This window comes from Anas platyrhynchos, chromosome 9 (assembly GCF_047663525.1).
Source record: "Anas platyrhynchos isolate ZD024472 breed Pekin duck chromosome 9, IASCAAS_PekinDuck_T2T, whole genome shotgun sequence".
NCBI lineage: Eukaryota > Metazoa > Chordata > Aves > Anseriformes > Anatidae > Anas > Anas platyrhynchos.
In genome coordinates, this window is record NC_092595.1 from 19,424,334 (window position 1) to 19,447,859 (window position 23,526).

Below are 23,526 nucleotides of genomic sequence, written 5' to 3' on the forward strand. Positions count from 1 at the left end.
AAAGAGGCAACTAAATCCCCAGTTGAACTACATCACCCAATTATTTGTTTTTACTCTTTTCAAATTAGGTATCATAAAAACTGTTGTGGGAAGAAAGCAAGGTTGCAAATTGAAGAAGAGCTTGACTATTTTATGCAAACTGCGTGAAATAATTAGATGTAATGCACTGCGTATGATCGGCCACTCCAGTTCTTTTACTTGTTGTCAGTCTTTTGATCATTTGCCTAACATCAGACAAAGGAATGGAAGATGCAGAAAACTGAGTAGCTGGAGCAGAGAGGAATGAGCTGACAAATCAAAAAAACATATCAAAAGAACTACAAAAAATAATAAAATTGAGGTGAGATTCAGTAATCGATCATACAAAAAATCTGAGACTGAATAGGTGTAGTGGGAATGGTTAGTTTCTCACTACCCTGTGTTTTTAACATATTTTTCTAATCCCATTTTATTTTAAGAGCACTTTTTTTTTTTTTTTTTTTTTTTTTTTGGATGGGTGGTGGTGGTGATTGTCCTTTTGTGAAACCTTTTATGAAATAATGGGAATACCTTATTAACATTTCACTTGCTAATGGGGAATGAAGTTGACAGGCCACTGAGATTGTCCTATTACCCAAATGAGAGAATAATATGCCTGTATGATTGGTATCTTTCTTCTCCACTGGAAGAAAGAATGGTCTTTCACGTGCTCCCAGACTACCCATATGACAACATATGCTTTTATGAGAGTCCTAAAAAAGGTAACGATGTGTACAGACTTGGTGATTAGTTCAGGCTTCTTGCTTTTACATGTTAGAGAATGCTCTTTCTGCAGACATTTTACAATAAAATGCTGTAACATAGCACGTTCTGTAATAACCGTGGGAGTGGGGACAGGGAGTGCAGATCTGCTGTTAACAGAGTTTGTGTGCCAGTGTGACTTTGATCCAATTGTGATGATGTTTTTGGAAAAGAGATCACAGTAGAGGTCACAATGGAAACTCAGAGACCAAACAATAAAGTTGTGAACAAAACAAAAGAGTGTCTAGAAAATCTCCTTTACAGAGATTTCAAATAATGGGAACTTGTCTGAATTGACATGAGCAACAAAATCTGTTTCATTTTTAATCATCCTGTTGACATCGCAAGTTTAAACATTAAAGGGAATTACTGTTTAAGAAATACTGTGGTTGTAACACATAGATTTTTATGACCAGCCTAGGTGCCTCTTTAAAAGTATTTTAAAAGAAAGCCATTGCATGAATAATCACATTGTAAAACTGGAGATGTGGCTCTGGTGTTTATTGCAGCTCAGCAATTTCCGTTTTAAATATGCTTAGTTTAGCATGTAAAAAGTAAAGTTTTGTGTTCTGAAGTTTAAAATGTGGATTACTAGTCTGTGAGCAGAGTTGCTCTCCTTAAATATTTTTTCAGGCTAGTTGCTGATGTCTGTAATTTTTGCACAATACTTTGCCTTCAATATTTTTGAATGGTGTTCTGAGCATCTCATAGCAATTGGTTCTTTGTGATGCCCATGAGGTAGGAGAGTGCATATCCACAGAGTTTGAGGGAGTGCATATTCCCTAGCCTGAATAGGCCCCACAGCATACCTGGATCTCATTTCTCTTGCAATGCCTCAGGTAATCCTTTCATGGGATTGGTCATACATGGCCGTATTGTATTCAAAATGAATAAATCTTCTCCCCACACCTTTGGGGTTTTATAACGCTATGAAAATGTGTGTATGTATAGATATAAAATTATGGAACTTTTAGTTCCAAAAACATCTCTCTGAATTGAAAAAATCATGACATGTACAGAATTATTGTCTTGTTATATTTTTATTTTTTTTTATTAAGAATGGTGTGATGTTCAGGGGTAAGTTGCGTGTGTATTTGTTCCCTAATTTCTTCACTAAAGATGCTTCCCAAGTCTCTTTACCAGCACTACATTCTTGTATTTACCCTGTGTGAGGTAGGACCAGTACGATAAACTATTGGTTTCTTTATTTCCAGAAGGGTTTTGCAAACTGAATCAATCACTGTTTGCTGCCAGCCCCTCACAGTCTCTTGCCTGAGTTGAACCTGACTGTGCCTGACTGTTGAACCTGTCTTGGGGAATAATAATCCTTCTGATCACTATTCATAGTAGATCTGTCTTTTGACACTATGCTGCATTTTCTGGTGCTTCCTGTCCTTTCCTCTGTTCTTAGGGCAGGGATTTTTTAACAATTCACTGTCATCTTGGTTTTAGATCTCAGCCTGGGAATTACAATTTCACTAACCCTGGCTGGAAGCAGGAATCTCACTGATAACCTATTCAGTGTTCATTCAAAGACCCCTCAGGTATTTCTTTGGAAGGTTTTCTTTCATCATTATTTTGTTTCTTGTTCTGTCTTGTGCAGAACTATTCTTTCTGATGCAATTCCACGTAGACAGAATGCTTTTAAAACAGATCGAGGAAGGAACTCATTCTAATCATATAAAATGTCTGTTTCTCCAGCACTAGTAGCATTTTTAGTAGAGAACCCAGAAAACCATTCTGAATTTTTGATTTTTTTCTAAGTCACCATGAAACCAAGCCGAGTTGAAATTACACGGAGTATCTTCAGAATAATTGTTGCCAGCACTGATGTCTCTGCTGTAAGCCTTGTTTGTTTTTCTACCAACAGTGCCACTCAGTAGAAGAAACCAACCATGAGGATGATTGCAAATAAATGTTTGCAGTCTTGTAGTAAAACGTAGGCTGACTGCCATTGACTTCATGGAGCTCATGAACTTTACCATCATCTCTGGAAAATTAAGAATTCATGTAATAATGAATGGTGGTTTTCTTCACTTCTCCTGGGGGTGGGGGCAGTCAGGGGAGCTGTATTTTATGTCATCAACCAAAACAAAAAAGCAAATGTGATGTCTTGTTCCTTCACAAATAACCCTGTCTGTCAAAGATCTTTTCCAAGCCCATATAAATGTAATGCTGTGGTTCTATATTAATATTATATTTTCTATGAAGGCATTTTACTTTTATTTTCAAGCTAAGAGGATAGCCTCTCCTCCTCTTCAGGAGGAGAAAGTGTGATTACTGTGTAAAAATATCTGTATATACCTCTGTTATGGCCAACAGGACGGTTTTATTCATGTGAGTTTGTCTTTGACTTATAGGTCAACATACTACTGTTTGATTAGTGGTAAAAAGTAACTTTAATCGTCTTTGATTTTAGGTCTCCAGTGAATTTACACAGCAAGATTCTTGCAGAGTTTTGTAAGCTTACTATGTATATGTACTATTAAGGTATTAATACTGTGAGATTTTCACTCAAAATGCATCACTTGCACCTGTTACTGGGGTTTATTGTGCTTATTTCTTTCTTTTACAGCTATAAAAATAGAGAACAGCTTTCTGAGGTCGGGGGGCAAAATATGAATAAACCAATATAAGTGAGATATTTCTTTCATCATCAAAACCAAAAAAGCAATTTTTAGTTCTGTTACCAGATTGCCCTGTACCTGGATGTGAAGCTGAGAGTTGTACAAGCAACAACATATTTTGATTTAAATAAAATTCTGAAGTTGATTTTTCAAGGAAAAAACTCTTATCCCTTCACCATGTGCCCCCATTAAAAAAAAGGAGGGTGGTATGGGGGGTAACTACATGTTTATTCCACTATGAGAAGTACACCATAAGAAATTCTTTCAAAAGACCTACCAAACCTGGAACATATTTAATTACTATTTTAGTTATTCCTCCGTGTCAGTGACCTACCTGATGTTGATGAGCAGCTACTACTGGTTCATCTGGTTTTGAGCGAGGATTTTTGTTGATGGTAGTGTTTTTTTTTAATTACTGGTAGTTTCCCCGTCCTCTCTGCCATGCACACACACACACACTCTTTTGAGACTTCCCCAGAATTCTAGTGAAGAGGAGATGGAGCTGCTGCATTACCTGAAATGTGTCAAAAATGGATTTCTTTGAGATACTGTCATACAACCTTGTACCAGTGCCACAGCTGGGAAGCTTTTTGCGCAATTTACAGAATATGGTTTATAGATGGAAAAGTTGACATACTTGATAATTTGAAAATCACAGCTTGTCAAAAATGATGAGTGCTTCAATAACTTTCCTTTAATTATCATCTCATTTATCAGTCCTACAATATTCCAATTCCTGCAAGGTTACTTGACTACATATCTCCTTACAAATGACTGCTTAAGTCGTCATGATCTGCTAAGTGAGCTATCATAGTATCTGGGTAATAAGTAATTTGGACAGTCAATGTTCTATTTATGTAAGGACAGTGAGAGGATGATGAAGGTTGTAGTTGGTTCTTTTGCCAGTTGAGGCTGGTTACTTTTCCTTTACCACAACATTACTGTTACTGCATTTTGGAATACGTAAAGAGCTTCACTGAGAAGAAATTTACCTGCTTGAGAGAGAGACACCCTTCTCTGGGCTCCTTGTCCTCAGGACAGGGCCATGCCCAGAACCCCATAAAACAGCGTGGGTGTGCAAGTGGGCAATTTTTGGTCCTGAATCCAAGTTGTTCCCAGGTGTTTGCTAGGCTTTGTGCAGGTGGCCCCTGTGTGTGCATCTCTGTCCTATAGACAGAAGCCTTGGCACTAGTATGGCTGTTTCCTTGTATTACTTAATTTCTAGGTTTCTTTCTTTGCTGTGATTTAAAGATCAAAGCCGAAATTTCCTTAAGTGGTATATTCTTTATTGCAGCGCTGGATGCACAGGGGATCCTTCCGCCTATCGTGCATGTCCGAAGTGACAAAATATCTCATATTTATACAGCAAAACAATGAATATTCAATTAGCATGCACACATATTCATCACCTAACCCCGCCTACCCTCGCTTCGTATGCTAATTAGCTTATCAGTCCTTGCGCTTGCGCAAAGCCTTCCAAGAATTGTGGGCCGGGGTCTTCAGGATGTGGGCAGTGGTCGTTGGGAGGAAGGCCGTAGGTCTTCCTCGTAATGCACTTTTCACCTTTGCTTAATCAGTTGTTTTCCAAGCTGTAAAAATGCTGAGTTGGCTTTCAATTTAACTGAGGGTTGGCAGATAACAGGAAGTCTCAGTTAACAAGACAAGACAATTGACTCAAGTTATCTCAAGTCTCAGCCTGACTAACGGTTAACAGATACTGGGATGTTTTCAAATAACAAGATGCTTAAACATAACAAAAGGTCTACAGATAACAAGATGTCGTTTACTTTGTCCTTGCTAACTTTTAACCACAAGTTTTATTCTAAAGTGAGTTTATACTATATCAGCTGTAAGGTATCTGACCATGTTGTAATTTTTTATCTTGATTTCTTGGTCTCTTCATGTTGGTAGAAGGACCTTGGAGAGGCTCTTGAGGGACAGAGGTCACTGGGAGAGTGAGACCAGGTACAGATGTCTTACAGGAACAGCAGTTTAACCTGTGAGAGAACTGCCTTAGTCCCTATTTTGCTAAAAATGCTTAATCGCAAACAGAACTTTGTCCTAAGGGAACAACAACTTTGAGTCCTTTCAGAAGTGCATGGTTTGTCTTTTTCTGTTCTGTTACTTTCTTAAGTACTCAGTTTGCAAACAAATTGTATTCTTTTATATCTATTAACTCAGCCCAGTATTACAGAGGCAAAATGCTTTATAACACTTGCGTTCCTAGATTTACTGGGAGTAAATGTTCCTAAGGCTCTCACTGACAATTGTTTGAGCCCACTGCTTTCAGACTGTGCCCTTATACTTTTAAGGGCAGTCATATTATTTTGCACAAGTGCAGCTATGACAGATGGTTTGGTCTTTAGGCTCTGCAGCCAGCTGCAGTTCCCATGAAGTCCGGAGTATCAGCATTTACTGAGTATATCCAGAAAATCAGGCTTCTGGTAAGCGAGTCAGTTAATTATGTGCAAGGACTATGATCCAGTTCACTCAATTTTGGTTATGTGCTGTGGGGTTGATAGGAAAAGGAACTGTAAACATCTATTTGTGTTGGGAGAGCAAGCAGATAGGACTTTTGAGTAAACAAAACAGTCCAGTACAGATACCACTGCCATCATTAATCCTTTCTAGAAGACAACTTTGCACATATTCATAAAGTGAAAATACCAGTTTTTAAGTGACATCAGGAATTTCAAATACAGAGGTATTTTTGTGGCTCAGAAAAAGAACCCAACTGTCAGATCAGACTAGTTACATGTTAGAGAATTACTGAGTATACATATGAGGGAGGGTTCACTTAATCTAACATTTAACTAAATTTAAAATTTCCATAAAAAACGGTATTTGAAGAGTATTTTAAGTTATTGTACAGGGCACTTTTTGCAATATACTATAACTAAGACTGTAGCCTGTGTAATTCAAGATATATAGCTTTATTTAAAACATGATTTTAATAGGTATAGTTATTGCTGAGTGATACTTCCTGATCTTGTATACTGTTTTTGTGGGGTGGCAGGGCAGGGAAGAGTAATATTGAGTATACAATATTGAGGTCCTCATTTAGTTGTCTGATCTCTTCAGTTTCTTAATGTTTCTTTTACCTTGATTCAGAAGTATCCATTCATGAACATTGAATATACTAAGTAATCTCATAAGCCATTGCCCTGTGGTCTGTGTTTTCCCACACAGAAAGACAAGGAAAAATCTTCTCTCCAGCTTCATCTTACTTAAAAGCCGATTGTGATGGCTGTCCCTTTTTATGAACTCTGAGAGTCTGAAAACACAGTGATGCTTGCTGATCCTTAAGAACAAAGGACTGAGGTGGCCTAGGGAACATTGGCTTGCCTAAAGTTGATGAAATACATGTACAGCCGCTCTTGTCCTCCTCAGGGAGCCCGCTTCAGCAGCACATAGAAATGATGCTCTACTCTGGAAAGCTTTGGTGTGCAACTTCCTCTGCAGCTGTTTGGTAAATAACAGAGGTAACAGAGCAGCTGCTTTCAGCAGATGCCTGACAAACAGTTAGTCAACCCCCTCCTTCCAGAAAACCTTCTGTCACCCCAAAATCCAAGTCTCTAAATGCTATTCCAAAAGCTGTGTCAACACAGCATATGCTACCCAAGGCTAGAGCAAGCAGTTGGGTAAGCTTTCACAATGTAGTACTGCATCAGCCATGCAGATTCTGTTTGTCCAATTGTGGTGGTGTAAGTGCAAATACCACTAGTGTCATGTGAACCATAACAATGGCTTTGAATCAACTTCACATCTTGATAAAATATTTTGTTTGAATTTCCTGTCAGAAGTACTCAAATTTAAATTATAATTTACTTCATAAACTGCAAATACAATTTGTTTCTTTACTTATTGAGCAGCAGTTAGATAGAGACTATATAGATATTTATTTGCACTTTTTAAATTGCTGAAATGATTTATTCTTGTGCAATGTTCATGGCATTACATCTTTATTGCTTTATATTGCACATGTTGGGTTTTAATAGTTGCATCCTTCATTCCATTAATTTGAAATTAAACATTAAATTGCAATGAAAGTTCAGTCGTAGATCCTAAAGCATAAAAAATAAGCTTTGGTCTTTACTTTCCAAAATGAAACTGGGGATGGAATACAGATTTAGTAGAAAGATGATCTATTCTCTCAGCAAGATTTTTCTTTTTTTTTCTTTTTTTTTTTTTATGTTAAAGATTTTTCAAAAAATCACCTGTAACTGTGAGAACTGTGTTAATTTCTAGTTCCACAAAATGTATTCTACCTTGTATCAAAAAACAGATACAGAAACATTGGGGGTTCCCATTGTAAAATATTTAAAGAGTTGTCTCTGCAAAGTTACTTCTATACTTGAATTCGTACTTCTCAAAACTTCCAGAAAAGCCTTAACTCTTAGAGATGCAAATTATGCCAAAGCAACAAAGATTGTAAGTGATTTAAAGAAACCAATAATAAATCAAAGAATGTTTTGATGTAGAGATGAAACTGATGTGTATCTGCAGCATGAATTGTTCCATTAGGATCCTTCAGTTGAATTCAGCCCGTTTTCAGTCATTCCTGAGTGTGTGCATGGGAGCTTCAGTTTGCTGTGAACAGCTTATTTGGACACTGATTTGAGGCAGAGGGTGAAGAAATGACTCCTGTTTTGTTCCCAGATAATGAGGTGTTTACAAGGTCATGTATACTTTGAGTGCAAGAAATCTAGTGATAGTCATTACTGTTTTTGTCTGCGTATTTGGAATTATGGTGTTGAATTTTTTGGAGGAGTGCCCTGGCTCCTCATACCTGCCTCTCCACTGACTGGCATGGTTGAGTCCACTGCTTATGTTATGTCCCAGTCTGTTCAGTGCTCCTGGTACAAAATCTCAGATTAAAGCTGAGTGATGTCTCTGAGTACAAATAAGCAGAAAAATGAACTGATCACCCACTGTGTGCTTTGAATTAGCCAACTGTACCCCCAAATAATACATTTTAAATCATATGTAATAATAATTTTAATTGATGCAACATTTCCCAAGCTTCTTTATCTCAGAAATTGTCTGCCTTGATATAGGGCCCAAGGGAAAATGCTTTAATTAAAAAATAAGCTTTTCTATCAGTCCACTGAGTCCTCAATAGACTAAACAGCTGATTTTCTAATCCAAGTGTAACATGTTGCTGTTAGTTTTCGTATTTGTCTCTGTATATCTCACAAGGGAGCTGAAGCTAGCAGGTCATGTTGGTGCATATATCCTGCTGAGGAAATATTTTTGTTGTGTTTTCCTATCATGCTGTAGGAATTCTGTAAGCAGTACAAATTTAATAGCCAACATTGCTAATTCTAGGTCTTTATTTAATTTTAAATTCTAGTTGCATTATACATGTGCATCATTTGCTACTTTGCTAGTAGTGTAATAACCTTTTTAATCTCATGTGTGAAGTCTTCTACATCTCTGTTATAAAAATAGGTCCATCCTTTTCAAAGGATGCATACAGTAAAACGGGTCAGTGCCTCACTGTGCCAGTTGTCTCCTGTTTTTCTCAACGTAGACCTCAGTAATCTAGAGGTGAAATAGTTTTGTGATCCATCTTTCAGACACAGATGTGGAATTAGGGCAGAGGTAGCACTGGGGCTTCTGTGTTTACTGAAAGATGGCAGTCTGAAGCAAAGTGATGTTTCCACTGTGGCAGACTTCTGGTATGGAAACAGGAAATGTGTAATCACAGTTGCAAACACTGTTGCTGAAAGTGAACACAAATCAAATAATTCAGGTAGCTTGTGTGAAGATGAAAATGACCAGCACACGTATATATGACTGGCATTGACACACATGAAAAAGTAGTTCAGAAAATGACCCAACTGGGAACTGAGAATTACACTTCCATTCACTCCTGTACGATAAAGTTCCTTTTATTTAATGTGCTTTTTGCAGGTTTAACTGTATGGTTGCAGGATTATTTTTCATATAATACATTTTAATGTGGTATTTTAAAAGGTGGCAAGGCAAATATTTTTCAGTAATGATTGTGTAACTGTTAAAGAGACCATGCTCTGCCTTACAGCATTCTAACTAAACTGGACAGCTGTTTGTGTGTTGAATGTCTGTGTGATACTTGAATGCACTGCTGAATCCACGGGATACTTGCAAGCATAAAACATCTGCTTAACAAAAAGCTTTTCATTTACAGGTGGGAATGGAACTCCACATATTGCCTGCAGTAGTACACTTTTTGGCATTGCTTTGGTATTGCTTTCTTCCTCTGTTCAAGCAGATTTCAAAAAGAAAAGAAATATTTGATGTTGCTTGTAATAGAATGCTAATTTGATATGTGTTGAATGGTGGCAGGAATGAATAACAATGTGTTATGTTTCTATGCTTTAGAGTAGAAGATGTTGGAGAACTGTATAATCATAAGTTAATTAAGCACATCTTTATTTGTAAGAACCTTTATCTCCTTGTTATGTTTTCTGACCCAGCTGACTGTTTATTGCAGGTTTCACATAGGCATTTATCAATTCTCCATCATTTAAGCTGGAGATCAAGGATCTCTTGTGCAGATTTAAGTGTACAACTTGATATGTTATGCCTCTAAGCAGTGGTGGTCTGATTTCCTGCAGAGCATTATGGTTGGTTGTCTTGATATAGTCAGAGCAGGTCCATAAAAATTACACTTTTTAAACAAGCGTCTTTGAACAAACGTGTATAGTAGGTTTTCCAGGTGCTTTGTTGCTGAGTGCCTTCCTGGCTCGAGTGAGTTCCCTGGGAAGGTTATCATGGAGGCAGAAAGAAACTCAGATATGGCTGTGATTATATGCTACCTGCAGAACTGTCTTTTTATCTTGAGGGATTGGTCCGTGCATCAGCAGAATGAGACTGGTTCGTTAGGAGTGGGTTTATGGCAACGATGAATCACCTGAAGTACAAGTGCAGTTTCCTCCATTTTCCAATCTGAAATCCATAGGAATAGAATAGGAAGAGTAGCAGTGGATTTATGTTCTTGCTTTGTGGAGCTTGCTGCCTGTAAAACTAGATAGGAAGAAGTAATATTTTTTGTATTTTATTAGGATATCAGCACCTCCTTCTGCTTATGATTTCAGTATAGCTTCTTGGATTTTAGTATTTCAGTATTCATTTAATAGGATTGACTTCAATGAGCTGGAAAAGCATGTTACAGTAGTTACTGCCTTAATAATGCATTTTTCTATCCTTAAAGATACGTTACATCTCTATTATTTTTCACTATTTCCCCATTCTTCCCTCAGAATCCAACCTTTTGTGTTCCATAATTATTTAAACAGTAGCTACAGCTTATCATAGAAAAACTTGTCAAAGCAGTAAACCCTGCCAGTGGCACTGAGACACTCAAAAGGTCGGCAGCTGTGCACTGCAGGAGGTATTCGCAGGATTCCAGCAGAGAAACTTGTATATCGTTGTTATCCTGGGAGGCTGGGTTAAAAACAAAAACAACAACAAAAAGGAAACAGAAACCCCTAACCAAACTTACTGGAAAAACAAAACAACACAACAACAACAAAACATCAACTGCATCTACTGTATCCATGTTGCATTTCTGAGAAAACAGACATTGAATTGAAAAGTGGTCCCAAGTGCATTGCTTATTTGCAGATCTCCTTCCAACTGCCGACACAGATCTGTGATGCTCAGTGCTCAAAGAACATTGGATGTACATCTCTATGTGGAGAGAGCACATGTAAAAGGTTAAAAAATAAAATTTGATTCAGATTAATAGTACTTTAATTTTATTGAGAAAAGTTAAAATACCATAGAACAGAACAGTTTGGTTGGAAGGGGCTCTCCAGCCACCTGCCTGACCACCGCAGGGCTCCCCAGAAGCTGACGCCTGTCAGTGCGGCACCGTCCCAGCACTTCTCCAACACCGACAGGCCCGGGGCACCAAGCACCTCTCTGGGAAGCCTGTCCCGGTGTCTGGTCACCCTCATGGTGAAGGGATTTCCCCCAGTGTCCAGCCCAGCCTCCCCGGGGCAGTTCTGGGCCATCCTCTGGGCCTGCCTCTGCCTCCCCTCCTCAGGGAGCTGAGGGAGCAGCGAGGCCGCCCCTCGGCCTCCTCACCTACAGCCGGGAGCCTGGGGGCCTCAGCCTCTCCTCACAGGACATGTCCTCCTGCCCTCCTGCCAGCTCTGCTGCCCTCCTCTGGATGCTCTTGAGAGCCTTGACATCCTTTTGATGTTGTGGAGCCCAGAACTGCCCACAAGGTTCGTGGTGAGGCCGCACTGACCCTAAATATAGCAGGAAAATCACCTCTGGTGCCCAGCCAGCTGTGCTGTGTTTAGTACCCACCAAAAAGCACTATGGCATATTGGCTACCAGGGCACGCTGCTGGCTCATGTTAAGCCTGCGGTAAGCAACACCTCCAAATCCCTTTCTGCAGAGCTGCTGTCCCCTAGCTGCACATCTCCCGCTCTGTATTTGTGTCTGCCATTACTCCATCCCACTTGCAGAACCAGGCATTTCCCTTTGTTGAACTTCATGCTGTTGATGATTGTCCAATGAAGTCATTTTAAATCTTTAGTTATAGCTATATCAATAGCTATAGCTATATCAATATATATATATTGATATATATCAATATAAAATGATATATTACTGGTGGTTTTCAAATACCTCTATTACAATATGTTGGTGCCATGTAGCTAAATCAAGTTTTTGAAGGACACACGTGTGGAAAAGGCAGTTACCGTTGTTTGTACACAAGTCTTCAGAGTTTGCAGTGATGTTTTGGTCATGGATACCAACTGCCTATTCCTGTCTCTGGTCTTTGAAACTTGAGGTATGTCTCTTCTAACAGTATTCGCCTCTTCTAAATTGCGAGAGGATTTGTGTGTGATATATGAGTTTGAGTCTTAGGCACTTGGGGATTTTTCAGGGAGACCGTGCTTAATTTAAGATGTATAAAACCACATCCCTAATTCTAAATAAATGATCAGCTATGCTGATTTGTGCATCTGAGGAAATTACACGTAGAAATATAATAAAAGTCTAGAGAGTAATAACATCAGAACAGGATATGAATATTAATGAGTCATTTTGTCAGCAGTGAACTAATGGAGCCTGGTTTGCTTCAGCTTTGTGCCTCATTTTTGATTTATTGCTATCAAAAAGGTACAAAATAGAACTGAAGCTTTTTTGTTGTTGTTGGCCTTTTATAAGGTCTTGCTGTGGGCTGTTTGCTGTCTACTGAGATGTGACTTCTTTGTCACCCTTACACTACTTCTGTATTATCTCTGTATTGTGCAGCTGCATAATTTTATAGTGGTTATGGGAAACTTATCTTGCGGGAAACTCATCTTTTTAAAATTTAGTTGAAATTAGCAAATGGTTTGGAAGTTAATGGGGGGAACAAATATGCGTGTGTACACTCACATACAGACATACCCTGAATACAGTTATGTACAGTCTACTCCATAAGCAATCAAAAGGCCACTAGAGAGGGTAGAACATGCAAAGAACTGTGGTTGGAGTTAATGAAACATAAACACATTTTGTAATTACGATTCACATACAACTGTTGCTTTTTAAAGACTAATGGTCAAAATGATCAAATATCAGGGATCCCAGCTTTTGATGGCAAGTCTTTTGCATTCTTGGTGTAATGAAAGCTAAAGAAAAAGCAAAGATTGCTGTGAAAGGCAAAGTAATTTGCAATTTTTTTCCTAACTTCTGAAATTGAGCTCAAATCAATAATTTTGTGTAGTTGTTAAAGGAGTAACATCTTCTCTTTTTTTTTTTTTTATTATTTGAAAGCATAAGGAGTTTTGTTTTTCGTATAAAAGGCAGTAATTCATAATACAATTTTTTGATTAAGGCTTATAATTATTAGATCTGTTACGTGAATGTTGCTGAATAGGAAACATTGTCATTAAGAATTTCTAAATGCTGCAAGAATTTGTTGGTTATATTTCAGTAATGATAAACCGCCAATAGCTTTTTCAGCCTAGTGTAATTGTTACAGAAGAAATGATTATATGATTAATATTTATTTGGTAATAACCTATGAATCTCTAGCAGAGCTCTCAAAATCATATAGGCTTCAAAATTTATAGTGATTGGCTATTAATAGTCCAAATGATATGAAGAAAAAAATACTATGTCCAGAATTGAATTAAAATGTTCATTGAAATAAAGCAACTCCTGGTAAAGTTAAACCCTGCAACCAGGAGATTTTATAGGAAACTAACAGAAAACGTTCAGGACGTAACTCTTGGCACTGGGAGAAGAAATACTTTCTCTTTACCCTGGAGATAACTGCTATAGGATTTCATGAATGTGGTATCATCAACTTATACCTGTTTATCAACTCACTGCCACCACTGCTTGGATCAACAAATCCAATATGCACCTATTCCCAAACCTATTCAAATGAAATTAATATTAATATTTTTCCTGCATTGTCTGTTGTGAGGAAGATACTGTCTCTGTGTGCACTCTAATTCACAACAAAGAAGGCAGGTGGGGAAGGCAGCTTAAATAATGAGCTTGAATAAGACAGATCATGTGTCCTTATCCTTGAATGAGATACTTAACAGTAGGTATCTAAGAACCCAGTAAATAACACAAGCTTGGTACATTTCTTACAGGCATCAAGGTAGGAATGAGGTTAGCTCAGCTGGATTTAAAAATAAAACCCTGTGGCTCCATTTTATAATGAAAAATAGTATTTGTTTTATTTTAAAGAGAATATTTATAATGCCTAGCAGTGGTTCCATATATCTGTGTGCATTAGTCTCATAGGGTAAAGATAGACTTCATTTATTTTCTTTGTTACAGCTGATACAATTCTGTTGTTTCCATTTTCAATAGTCATTTCATTAGCCCACCTTTTTAGAATCATTGCTTTTACTATACATTTTCAGTCTTCACCAACATTAACTCATTTATTTAGAAATGGTAGTAGAACCCTTGTTCTGAAAATTCTTACCTCACTTTTAAAGTCATGTGCTATTATTTTCACATCAGTAGGTTGCTGTAACCAAAATCTCCAAGTATAAGATTTTTTTTTCGTAGTGTGCTTACAAATATTTCTGTGTATCCATGCAGCTGTCATTATTTTGTCTTTGGCAAATGTGAGCATAAAAGACAAAATTAGAGTTATATATAAAGTTGGAGTATCTAGCATAGATAGGAATGGGATACAGAGACTTCCAAAATATTTGCTGAGAGCTAATTAGGGTCCTGCTCCTCTGATTGCTTTGTATCAGCCCTCTATGCTTGGAAAGGAAAAAAATGATAAACATTTAGACTAAGGGTGAGATCACTTTTTTTTTTTTTTTTTTTTTTTTTTTTTTTTTGGTCTGCCTGGAGCTATTTCTGGCTTTAAGAACAGTAGGCTTGGGTGTCTGCAAATGCTGTACTGTTTACAATCCAGCAGTGGATCAATAAAATAATAAACACAAAACACTTAAGTGAGGACTTCTGTCGATGGATTGTGCGTCTGTGGAAAACTGTTATTAAGAAATTATAAAAGCTGCTATTACAGAACACAACAAATAAAAATTTTCTGTTAAACTTCACATACACTGTTATTTTTGTATTAAAATAAAACTGAAATCTTACTGTATCATTTTAGATGAATGTTACAGTTTGAAGTTGCATGGAAATTCGTTTTTTTATTTTTTTTAGAGATGTGTGACAAAGTGACCAGTGCACATGATAAAAACTATACAAACTGCTCCACTTCAGCCTCCTCTTAGTGCTTTGTTTCCTATGAAACAGTTCATAACTATCATGAAGCTTCCTTTTATGGAGATGCAAACTCAGTCTTTTTCAGAGTCTGATTCTCAGGATAAAATTCATTCTTTTCTCTATAGCTCAAATATTTGGGCTCATTGAGGATGAGCTAAAAAGAGCTTGGAACAGAGCACATCCTTCATCTACCTTGACGTACCGCACAAACCTTTCATGCCATTTGAGTGAGAGGCTGGAGCAAGCAAATGTTCAAGTAAATATTTGATGTGTTTTCCCAGTGCCTCGTAATTAGTAAAACAACTGCGTGCTGATCCTGTAAAGACAGTCACAGGATTGATTACAAGTATTAAGTGGGGGATTCATTTGCCTAAATGTCAGTGTATAGAGCTGAGCACAGCTTCAGCTCCCATCATAATCAAGGGAAACCTGTGCGGAAGTATTGAGGGAATATACTTAAGGCCTGTATTCATACTTCAGATATGCCTAATTCCCACCCCCAACCTCTGTGCCCAAAAAACACAGGCTCACACATATCTGTCCCATTTTTTTCATTCTCAGGTGTAATGGGAATTATGAACTCCAGCAATTTTATAACATAACTGGACAGCCTCTTCTCCAAAAACAAACAAAAAATGTTCTAATACAAAAAGAGAGAAAGGAGTTAGTCTTGCATTAGAGGTCACAGACTCAGGTTTTATTCAGAATTTGGCAGTTGACTCAGATATGATTGGCAATGAGATTTCCAAAAGGCTGCAACTGTAAATTGGAAATAAATGGAAAAGAATTACATGAGTGGGAGACAGCTTTGAATCTGTAATGCATGTCCTGAGACTGACTTGCTCATAAAAGAGCATGTGTTTAATGTGTCATAAAAATATTTTAGCCACATTGGTCTTTGTAGAAATGCTTCATTTTTAAAGTAGGATTTTGAGTGGCTAAAAATGAATTCAGCATGTATACCCTTGCCATCAGTATGAAGGGTGAAAAAATAAAAGCATCACCAGAAATTGTATATTTTTTTTCCTTTGAGATATTTTATCATTTTTTTTATGTTGTCTTTTGTGTCCAGATCAGTTTTTTAGTCCTTGCTATATCATCTGTTTGGTTACATAGTATTCCTCTGAGAGAAGCTATGGATCTATTATGTTAGAAGGTAGTTTGGAGGCAGAGTGAGTTGCTGACAAAAAGGCATTCATGTATGGGTATGTGAATGTGGGTGGGTGACTGCAGTGTCCAAAAGGGACACTTGTCTGTGTTCTTTTTACTACTTCTGTTTCAAAGATGATATATGTGTGTAAATAAAGCAAGATGTATTTTGAACGTGCCTGTGTTCTGCATCATTAATTTTTTCACTGTTGGGAGCTAAACTGCAAGAATCTGAACATCTGCTACCACCTGCCAGTTCAAGTGTCTCAAGGAAGGAGTGACAGCAGTTAGAAAATACCACCTCTAAAATACTCTGTTTTTCTTTCTGCTATTTTCTTTTAAGTAAATACAGTCTTCTTAATATAGCTAAAAAATTAGCTTTGTGCCATATCTAGGGAATGGTCTGTAGGGCTTTAAGAAACGATTTTGAAATGACAGGGGAAGAGGAAAGGACATGACCAGAGCTGCACTCATCACGTAACAGTCCACAAGTACGTGGCCACCATCCCTTTTAGATACATTATAAACTGATACCTGAGTCTATACTACCCCGTCAGTGCATGAAATACAAATGAATGCTAATATCTCCAGTGTCACTCTAATACATAAGATTATCATTGTTGTGATTGTTTTATATTATTTTTATATTTATGTTACAATACTTGAATATATCTGTTATCTTATTTATCTTATTTCTCACAGGTGAGATCTGTGCTTTTAAAATCCATGGACAAGAAATGCCCTTTGAGGCTGTTGTGCTAAACAAGACATCTGGAGAAGGTCGTCTTCGAGCAAAAAGTCCTATTGACTGTGAACTGCAGAAGGAATACACATTCATCATACAGGCGTATGACTGTGGATCAGGACCAAGTGGAACAAACTGGAAGAAATCTCACAAGTGGGTGAAAATGACTTGTTTTTTGTTTGTTAGTTATGCATTCGCTCTGCAGTACAGATCAGATTAAAGGGCCCTTTCAATTTGTATTGTAGTCAGGTAGAAAGAAAGCAAACCAAAATGATTCATCATTGCAATAGTTCATACACTTCTTTTTTCCTATTTCCTTTTAGAAAATATTCTTCTTTTTTGCCTCTTGCAGTTTGACCCATTCTGCATTGGTTCCAGCTGAACTTTTTAATAGGATCGCTGTTCAAGTCGAGAAGTTTTTGTATATTTTTCCATTCTTGCTTTCACATTAAATACGTTGACCAAACAGATCAGTCAGGACATGGAAGCTAGGTTTTAATTGATACTTATAAATTTTAAATAGGTTTTCTCTCAGTTTATCTCATTTCAAATGGTAGGAAAAGGGAAAATTGCCCATTGTTTAGTATGTGTATTAGCTACAGCAGTGTTGCCTTTGCACAGTGTGTTTCTAACCTTGGCTTTTGAACAGCAAGTCCCAGAGGAATACAAATCCCCTGGAAGAGAGAGTATTAAAGGTTAATAGGTGGCACTTTTTACTGTGGAGCCAATTTGTTTCATAACCTTAAGTAAGACAGTACCCTTTTCCCCTTTCAATTCATGAAACCAAGCTCTAGACCATTTGTCATTAAAGATTAAAATAAATCACGTATAGATGCATAACTGTTATACAGATTGTTCATTTTGCTAAGAGCCACTTAAATAAATGATTAGTAGTAATAGTTCTTCCTTTTGTTCATCCAGGATACATGACAATTAAAAAAACTAATCAGTTTTATTATGCATTCCAAACTCTTTTATGGTATTTTAAGAGTACACATCTAGAAGGAAGTCTACAAAATCAAATAAACATCAAGTCTCAGAAACAGTTTCTCTTTCATGTTGTTAAATGTTATTGTGTTTTTCCCTCATGTCAGTAACAAGCTAGAAAGAGTTAGACTTGGAATATTTTAGTCTAATGATGGCCAAAATGAAATCTGTCCCACTGGGACCAGCCATTTGTATATTTTCTCTGGTTTGTGTAGTAAACCACACGTTAAGCTATGCTGTTTGAGTCCCAGTATTTATTCCTGGCTTTGCCATTGATCTAGAATGTCCCTTCATTTCTCTGTCCCTCTTCTATTCTTCCTATCCAACCAGGCATTAGTCTCATTCAATAGAAAGCCTTTAGAGTTTGTACATTAATGCAGAAGATCTCTTATTTTTGACCCTCAAAAGTTTACCACAATGCACATATTGATAATGTGGCATGGTTATTATCTTAATGAGAGATGCCAACAGCAAGGATCCAATCCTTAGATTTGTTTGTAAATGAGGGTCTTGGGATTTACCAGAGAAGCTCAGGCCTACATCAGTGCATGGGTCATGGTGCATAATTTGCCTCTTTAAAAGCCATGAAACATTTCAGTTATGAATACTGACACTACTCTTGCCTTTAGAAGGCAAATTGCAAATATTGTAGCTAATTAAGGCGTTAGGTAATTATAAGTAGCAGAAGGTGAAAGGCTTATTTAATAATGAAGTGTTCACAAACTGACCATTTTTAATGAATTTTTAATAGTACTGTAATCCACTTCTTTTTCCACTTTCTAGCGCATTTTATCTAGTGCCAGTTAAGATATTAAATTGGGTAAATTAAACAGAAAATCAAAAATACATCATTTTAGCAAATGTTGACATGGGTTTCTAGATATTTTTTGTTAGTCTTATCAATTGTTATGAAAACAAAGTGTTAATAACATGTTCTTACTTAAAGTCATGCTAATCTGATTTTTCTCTTTGATTATTTACCTATTCTAGGGCAGTGGTCCATATCCAGGTAAAGGATGTCAATGAGTTTTCACCAGCTTTCAAGGAGAGTGTGTATAAGGCCACTGTGACGGAAGGAAAGATCTATGATAGCATACTGCAGGTAGAAGCTATGGACGAGGACTGTTCTCCACAGTATAGCCAGATCTGCAATTATGAAATTGTCACGACAGATGTTCCTTTTGCCATTGACAGAAATGGTGAGTATGGAGAAATATCCAATTGTAAGTTCTGGGACAGGTAACAGTAATTTCTGTAAATAGTATAATCAGCATTTGATACCAGCTGATAATCTGGCTCTTTGAATTCTAACTCAAGAAAATAGACCTGTTCTCATCTTTGAGAATGAAGGAACTGTAATACTGGAAAATTGTATTTCTTTTATATATGACGTGGTTAGAAAGTGCCACAGTAATTTATCATGATAATTAAAAAAAAAAAAAAAAAGAAAAAAAAAGGTTTTGAACAATATCTTTCTCTGCCACTCAGGCTGTTTTCTTAATTGTCTCAGATCTACTTTCCCATCCAAGAGATGGTATTTCACTTTGTAGATATGAGTGCTGCTTTCTCTATACCTGGAGCAGAGACCCATGATTTACCTTGGACAGTTGTGCTACATGTGCAGCACACTATATCAAAGGAAAAAGGTATCAAAGGAAAAGTTCATGTTACTGTCCTTTGTTAATGATATTCACGCGTGCACTTGTGCAGAAATTCAAAATGTAAATTCCTATGCATACAGAACTTGTTTCCCCCAAACAAGCACCCTATGTATATACCCAGCAATTCTCTTATTTATCTTTCCTAACAGAATCATTTAATCCATGTTGTATCTAGGAGGAGAACACTTTTTGGAAATTAAATCTGATTTTTGTCCAATTCGGAAATTGAAAACATGCATGTAGCTACATTTTATCTAAGAAGTCATTTTCATGTTGGGATGTTTTATAAAAAGCCTTTTATAAAAAATGATTCAACCTACTCAAAAATGATTCAACTTTATTTGCACAGCTTTTGCATGATGTACAGTTGAGCTTCAAAAGATAATAACCTGTTAGCATCAATAAAATATAAATGACATTGTGAAAAAAAAAGCTCCTTCTGTCACTCGGAAGCAAGCATTCTTTATACTATATACGGGGTGTGATCATAATGAATACATCTCTGCTTAAGTAAATGAGGTCAGCTGGCACAATAATATTTTGTCAGAGCAATAGCACAAATGATTTTATCCAGGAAGTGAGGCATCTGGAAGTAGATGTTTGTGTGCCATTCCCTTGCAACTTTTCCTATTTGTGGATTTTTTATTTTATTTTATTTTATTTTATTTTTTTGCTAATGGTGAGATTTCCTGTTTTGTCATAAAAGGCAGTCCTCTACATTTGTTTGAAACCCTTCTCTTTCCAAAGGTCCAAGGTACTCTGCAGTATGGGGCTGGTTACTTACAGGAATTGCAGGCAGTTTCATAAACAGGGTTGTGACTTATCATAGTTAAGTAAAAGAGATGAGTATGATATGGAACATTCCAATTGTTTATGCCTTTTCAGCTGTTATCACACAGTGCAGGTGGCTCATGTGTGATTATGGCTTCCTTTCAGTTGGAGGCATGATCAAAAGCATGTGAAGCGTCAGGAGTTCTTGGTTACATATTTGTCCCTATGTGCTTGTGACCTGCTTTCCAGCAAAGGCAAAGAGAAGTTGACTTAAAGATGACTTTAAAGCCTGCAGTGAATAAAAGTGAATAATTGGAATGAGGTTGTAAAACCTTGCAGTTTTATGGTCTTGAATTCAATTAATAACTTTTTGATCTATTTGTTCACTAAAAGAACACTGCTGCCACAATCAACACTAATTGCAGTCTAATTTGCAATTTTTTTAGATAATGGTAATTGCTTAAGACCACTGGGACTAGAGACAGAGAATAGATGGTTGCACTTTTATTTTGCGACAGAAATATGTTGCCTAGTTCCAACACATCACTGCTCAGATATCTCTCTGTGCCAGCAGATACAAACTTTCTCTGATTTTTTTCTTTGGCATTGTTCCCATTTTTGTTACCTATGGGATGTATTAAAATAGATGTATGAGATGCTTGGGACTGTGGCTGTTAATGCTGTGCTAATTAGGATTTTGTTTATAGTTTTTCAACCATCATGAAAAAAAAGAAATCTAGGGTCTTTCTTCTAGTGAAAGTCATGTCATTGTGTAATTTGGAATTTATTGTTTTTCTCACTTTCCAGTAACATAGATGTAGAATTTCATTTCCCAGAATGAGTATTTGATCAGATGCTTCAAATCAAATCTAAATATTGCAGAGAGCCCCAGAAGTAGGGGGTGAGGGGTAATGAAAATATGCCATTATCAGTTCCAGATGGTGGGATTTTTTTTTCACCGCCAACCCAAAAAAACAATCATTAACACAGACGTTGAAAAAGATGAACATGCTATTCATCAGCTTTTGCCTTTTGGCACATTTTTCCCTTTTTAGGCAAAAATTAATTCTTGTTTCTAGTTCAATCCGGTGAACATTTTTGTTGTCATGAAAAATTGCACTGTGCATTGGGCAGCATTTGCAGAAAGAGAGAACCCTTTGGACTGCAGCAGTACACAGTCTACTTCACATCACCAAACTGTTCAAGGTGTGAATTAATAGGCACAGAAAGCAGCATTCAGCTCCAGTGTAGATTTTGTAGACCTTAGCAGGTTACGCATTTCAAGCTAGGTAACATAACGTTTCCCATTTACATTTGGCAACTTTGCTGCTTTGCATGTGAGTAAAATTGCTTTAAAAAAGCACAGTACTCACACAACCGACCCTTTTGTATATGGTGCGCACAACATGCAAGATAATAAACTCTTGGTTGTAGAATACATTCATGCAATAGCAAAGGACAAGTCTATGCTTTGCTATGCAGAGAACTAGGACTAAGGGTATAAGATACAATATGCTTTAAGAGACTTTTACATACAGTTCTGTCTAGTTGTCTTAGCAGTTGTCATCAGTTCAGTTATCATCCTATCCATATTGCCTAGGCTTTTTTTTCAAGTAACAGATTAATTAAGCCACATTTCCTGGACTTATTTGTAATGTCAACAGAACAACATTTTTATATATTTTCTGTCTTGTCAAGGGACATGGTCAAATGGTTAGAGAATTCAGATGTAGACACAAATACTCTTAAGGCTCTGACCTGCTCTCTGGTCTTGGAGAATTCTATGTTTAATATCTGTTTATGACTTAGCTTCCTCATCTTTAAAATGGGTATTACAATGCTTGTCTATCACTGGGAAACATTTAGAAATACATATTCAGATTGCTCTATATGAAGATGAATTACTGAATTATCTGTCCAGTCAGTACAGGTTCTGTCAAATCATGTATCTTTTGAAAGATATTTTTTGAAAGCAGACCCGAGCAGTCTCTCAAGATCACCTTTCCAATGCTGAGATCTGTGTCAGGAGCCTTGCAAATCTGGTATTACGAGAAACCTGAAAATTTATAGTTAAGAATTTACATGTGGCTCTTGTTTGTTTTTAAGCCAGTTTCTTTCTATTATCTATCTATTATTAAAAGTGCACACCTCTGAGAAGTCATTCTAATCCTCCAGTTGATGAATGCTCCAATACAGTTCTTGCTGGCTCTTGGCGTCTGGGGCTGTTGAACTGTTGCTTCTGTGAGCAGGCTGAAGCAAGAAGCCATTCATGCACCAGCACTAGTCCTAGTCTCTTGTAAGGGTTAGGGGGTTGTCTTATCATTCCTATACTTACAGAAAGTAAGCAGGAAATTCAAAAGGGAATTGCATTCGTAAACTAGTCAAGTCTTTCCCCCGTTCTTGTAACTGCTCCGAAATAAGATGAAAAACACCCATAAAATAGGAATGTCTGCATTAAACTATCCCCCAGACTGACCATGAAGAAATAGAAGTGTAGATGTGTGTGCCCTCATATGGAAATATTGATATTCCTGTTGTTGCTTACCTGATTTTGTTTTGTTTTTAAAGCTGTTATACCTCTGGCTATTTCCAGGAAAAGGCAGAGATTTAGAAGGACTGAAGAAAATTGAATTTACAGGGTAATTGTGAACTGTGTAGAGAAGTACTTACTTCCCCCATTAAAATTTCCTTTTTTATTGATTACCCTTTTATTTGTGGATGAGATGCAAATGGGAATTTTCAGTCTGTCATCTCCAAAACATTAATTAGTCTGTATTTATAGTACTCATCGTCCGTTTACTTTTTAATCATATTGATTAAATTGTAAAATAAAGTAGCATAAAGTATCAGAGGTAACAGAAAAATGGAATAATTAGGAAATCAATAAACTATTCAGTAGCATATACAAGACATCCAAATGACCTTCCAGAATAACACCTAATAGTCAGAATTTTTGTAGACCAAATCATAAAAGACCATAATGAAGTACAAACTTTGGAAGATAGATTTAATGAAATGTAACTAAACTAAATAGGAAATTATAAAAGAGTCATGTAAAATAAAATGCAGAAAGGAATCACAGAATCACAGAATTTCTAGG

At 36.9% G+C, this 23,526-nt stretch overlaps 1 protein-coding gene and 1 long non-coding RNA gene across 4 annotated transcripts in view; one reads left to right on the plus strand and one right to left on the minus strand.

Moving 5' to 3' along the window:
• Window positions 1-23,526, plus strand: part of CLSTN2 (calsyntenin 2) — a 348,562-nt gene that overhangs the window by 249,332 nt on the left and 75,704 nt on the right. For all 3 annotated transcript variants that reach the window (XM_038183935.2, XM_072042760.1, XM_038183936.2), the window contains 2 exons: window positions 16,965-17,160; window positions 18,985-19,193. In XM_038183935.2, coding sequence (XP_038039863.2) covers window positions 16,965-17,160; window positions 18,985-19,193 — 405 coding nt within the window. The remainder of the gene's footprint in view (window positions 1-16,964; window positions 17,161-18,984; window positions 19,194-23,526) is intronic.
• Window positions 7,172-23,526, minus strand: part of LOC106017895 (uncharacterized) — a 216,954-nt gene continuing 200,599 nt past the window's right edge. The window contains exon 8 of the long non-coding RNA XR_011811569.1: window positions 7,172-10,418. This is a non-coding gene — a long non-coding RNA (uncharacterized lncRNA). The remainder of the gene's footprint in view (window positions 10,419-23,526) is intronic.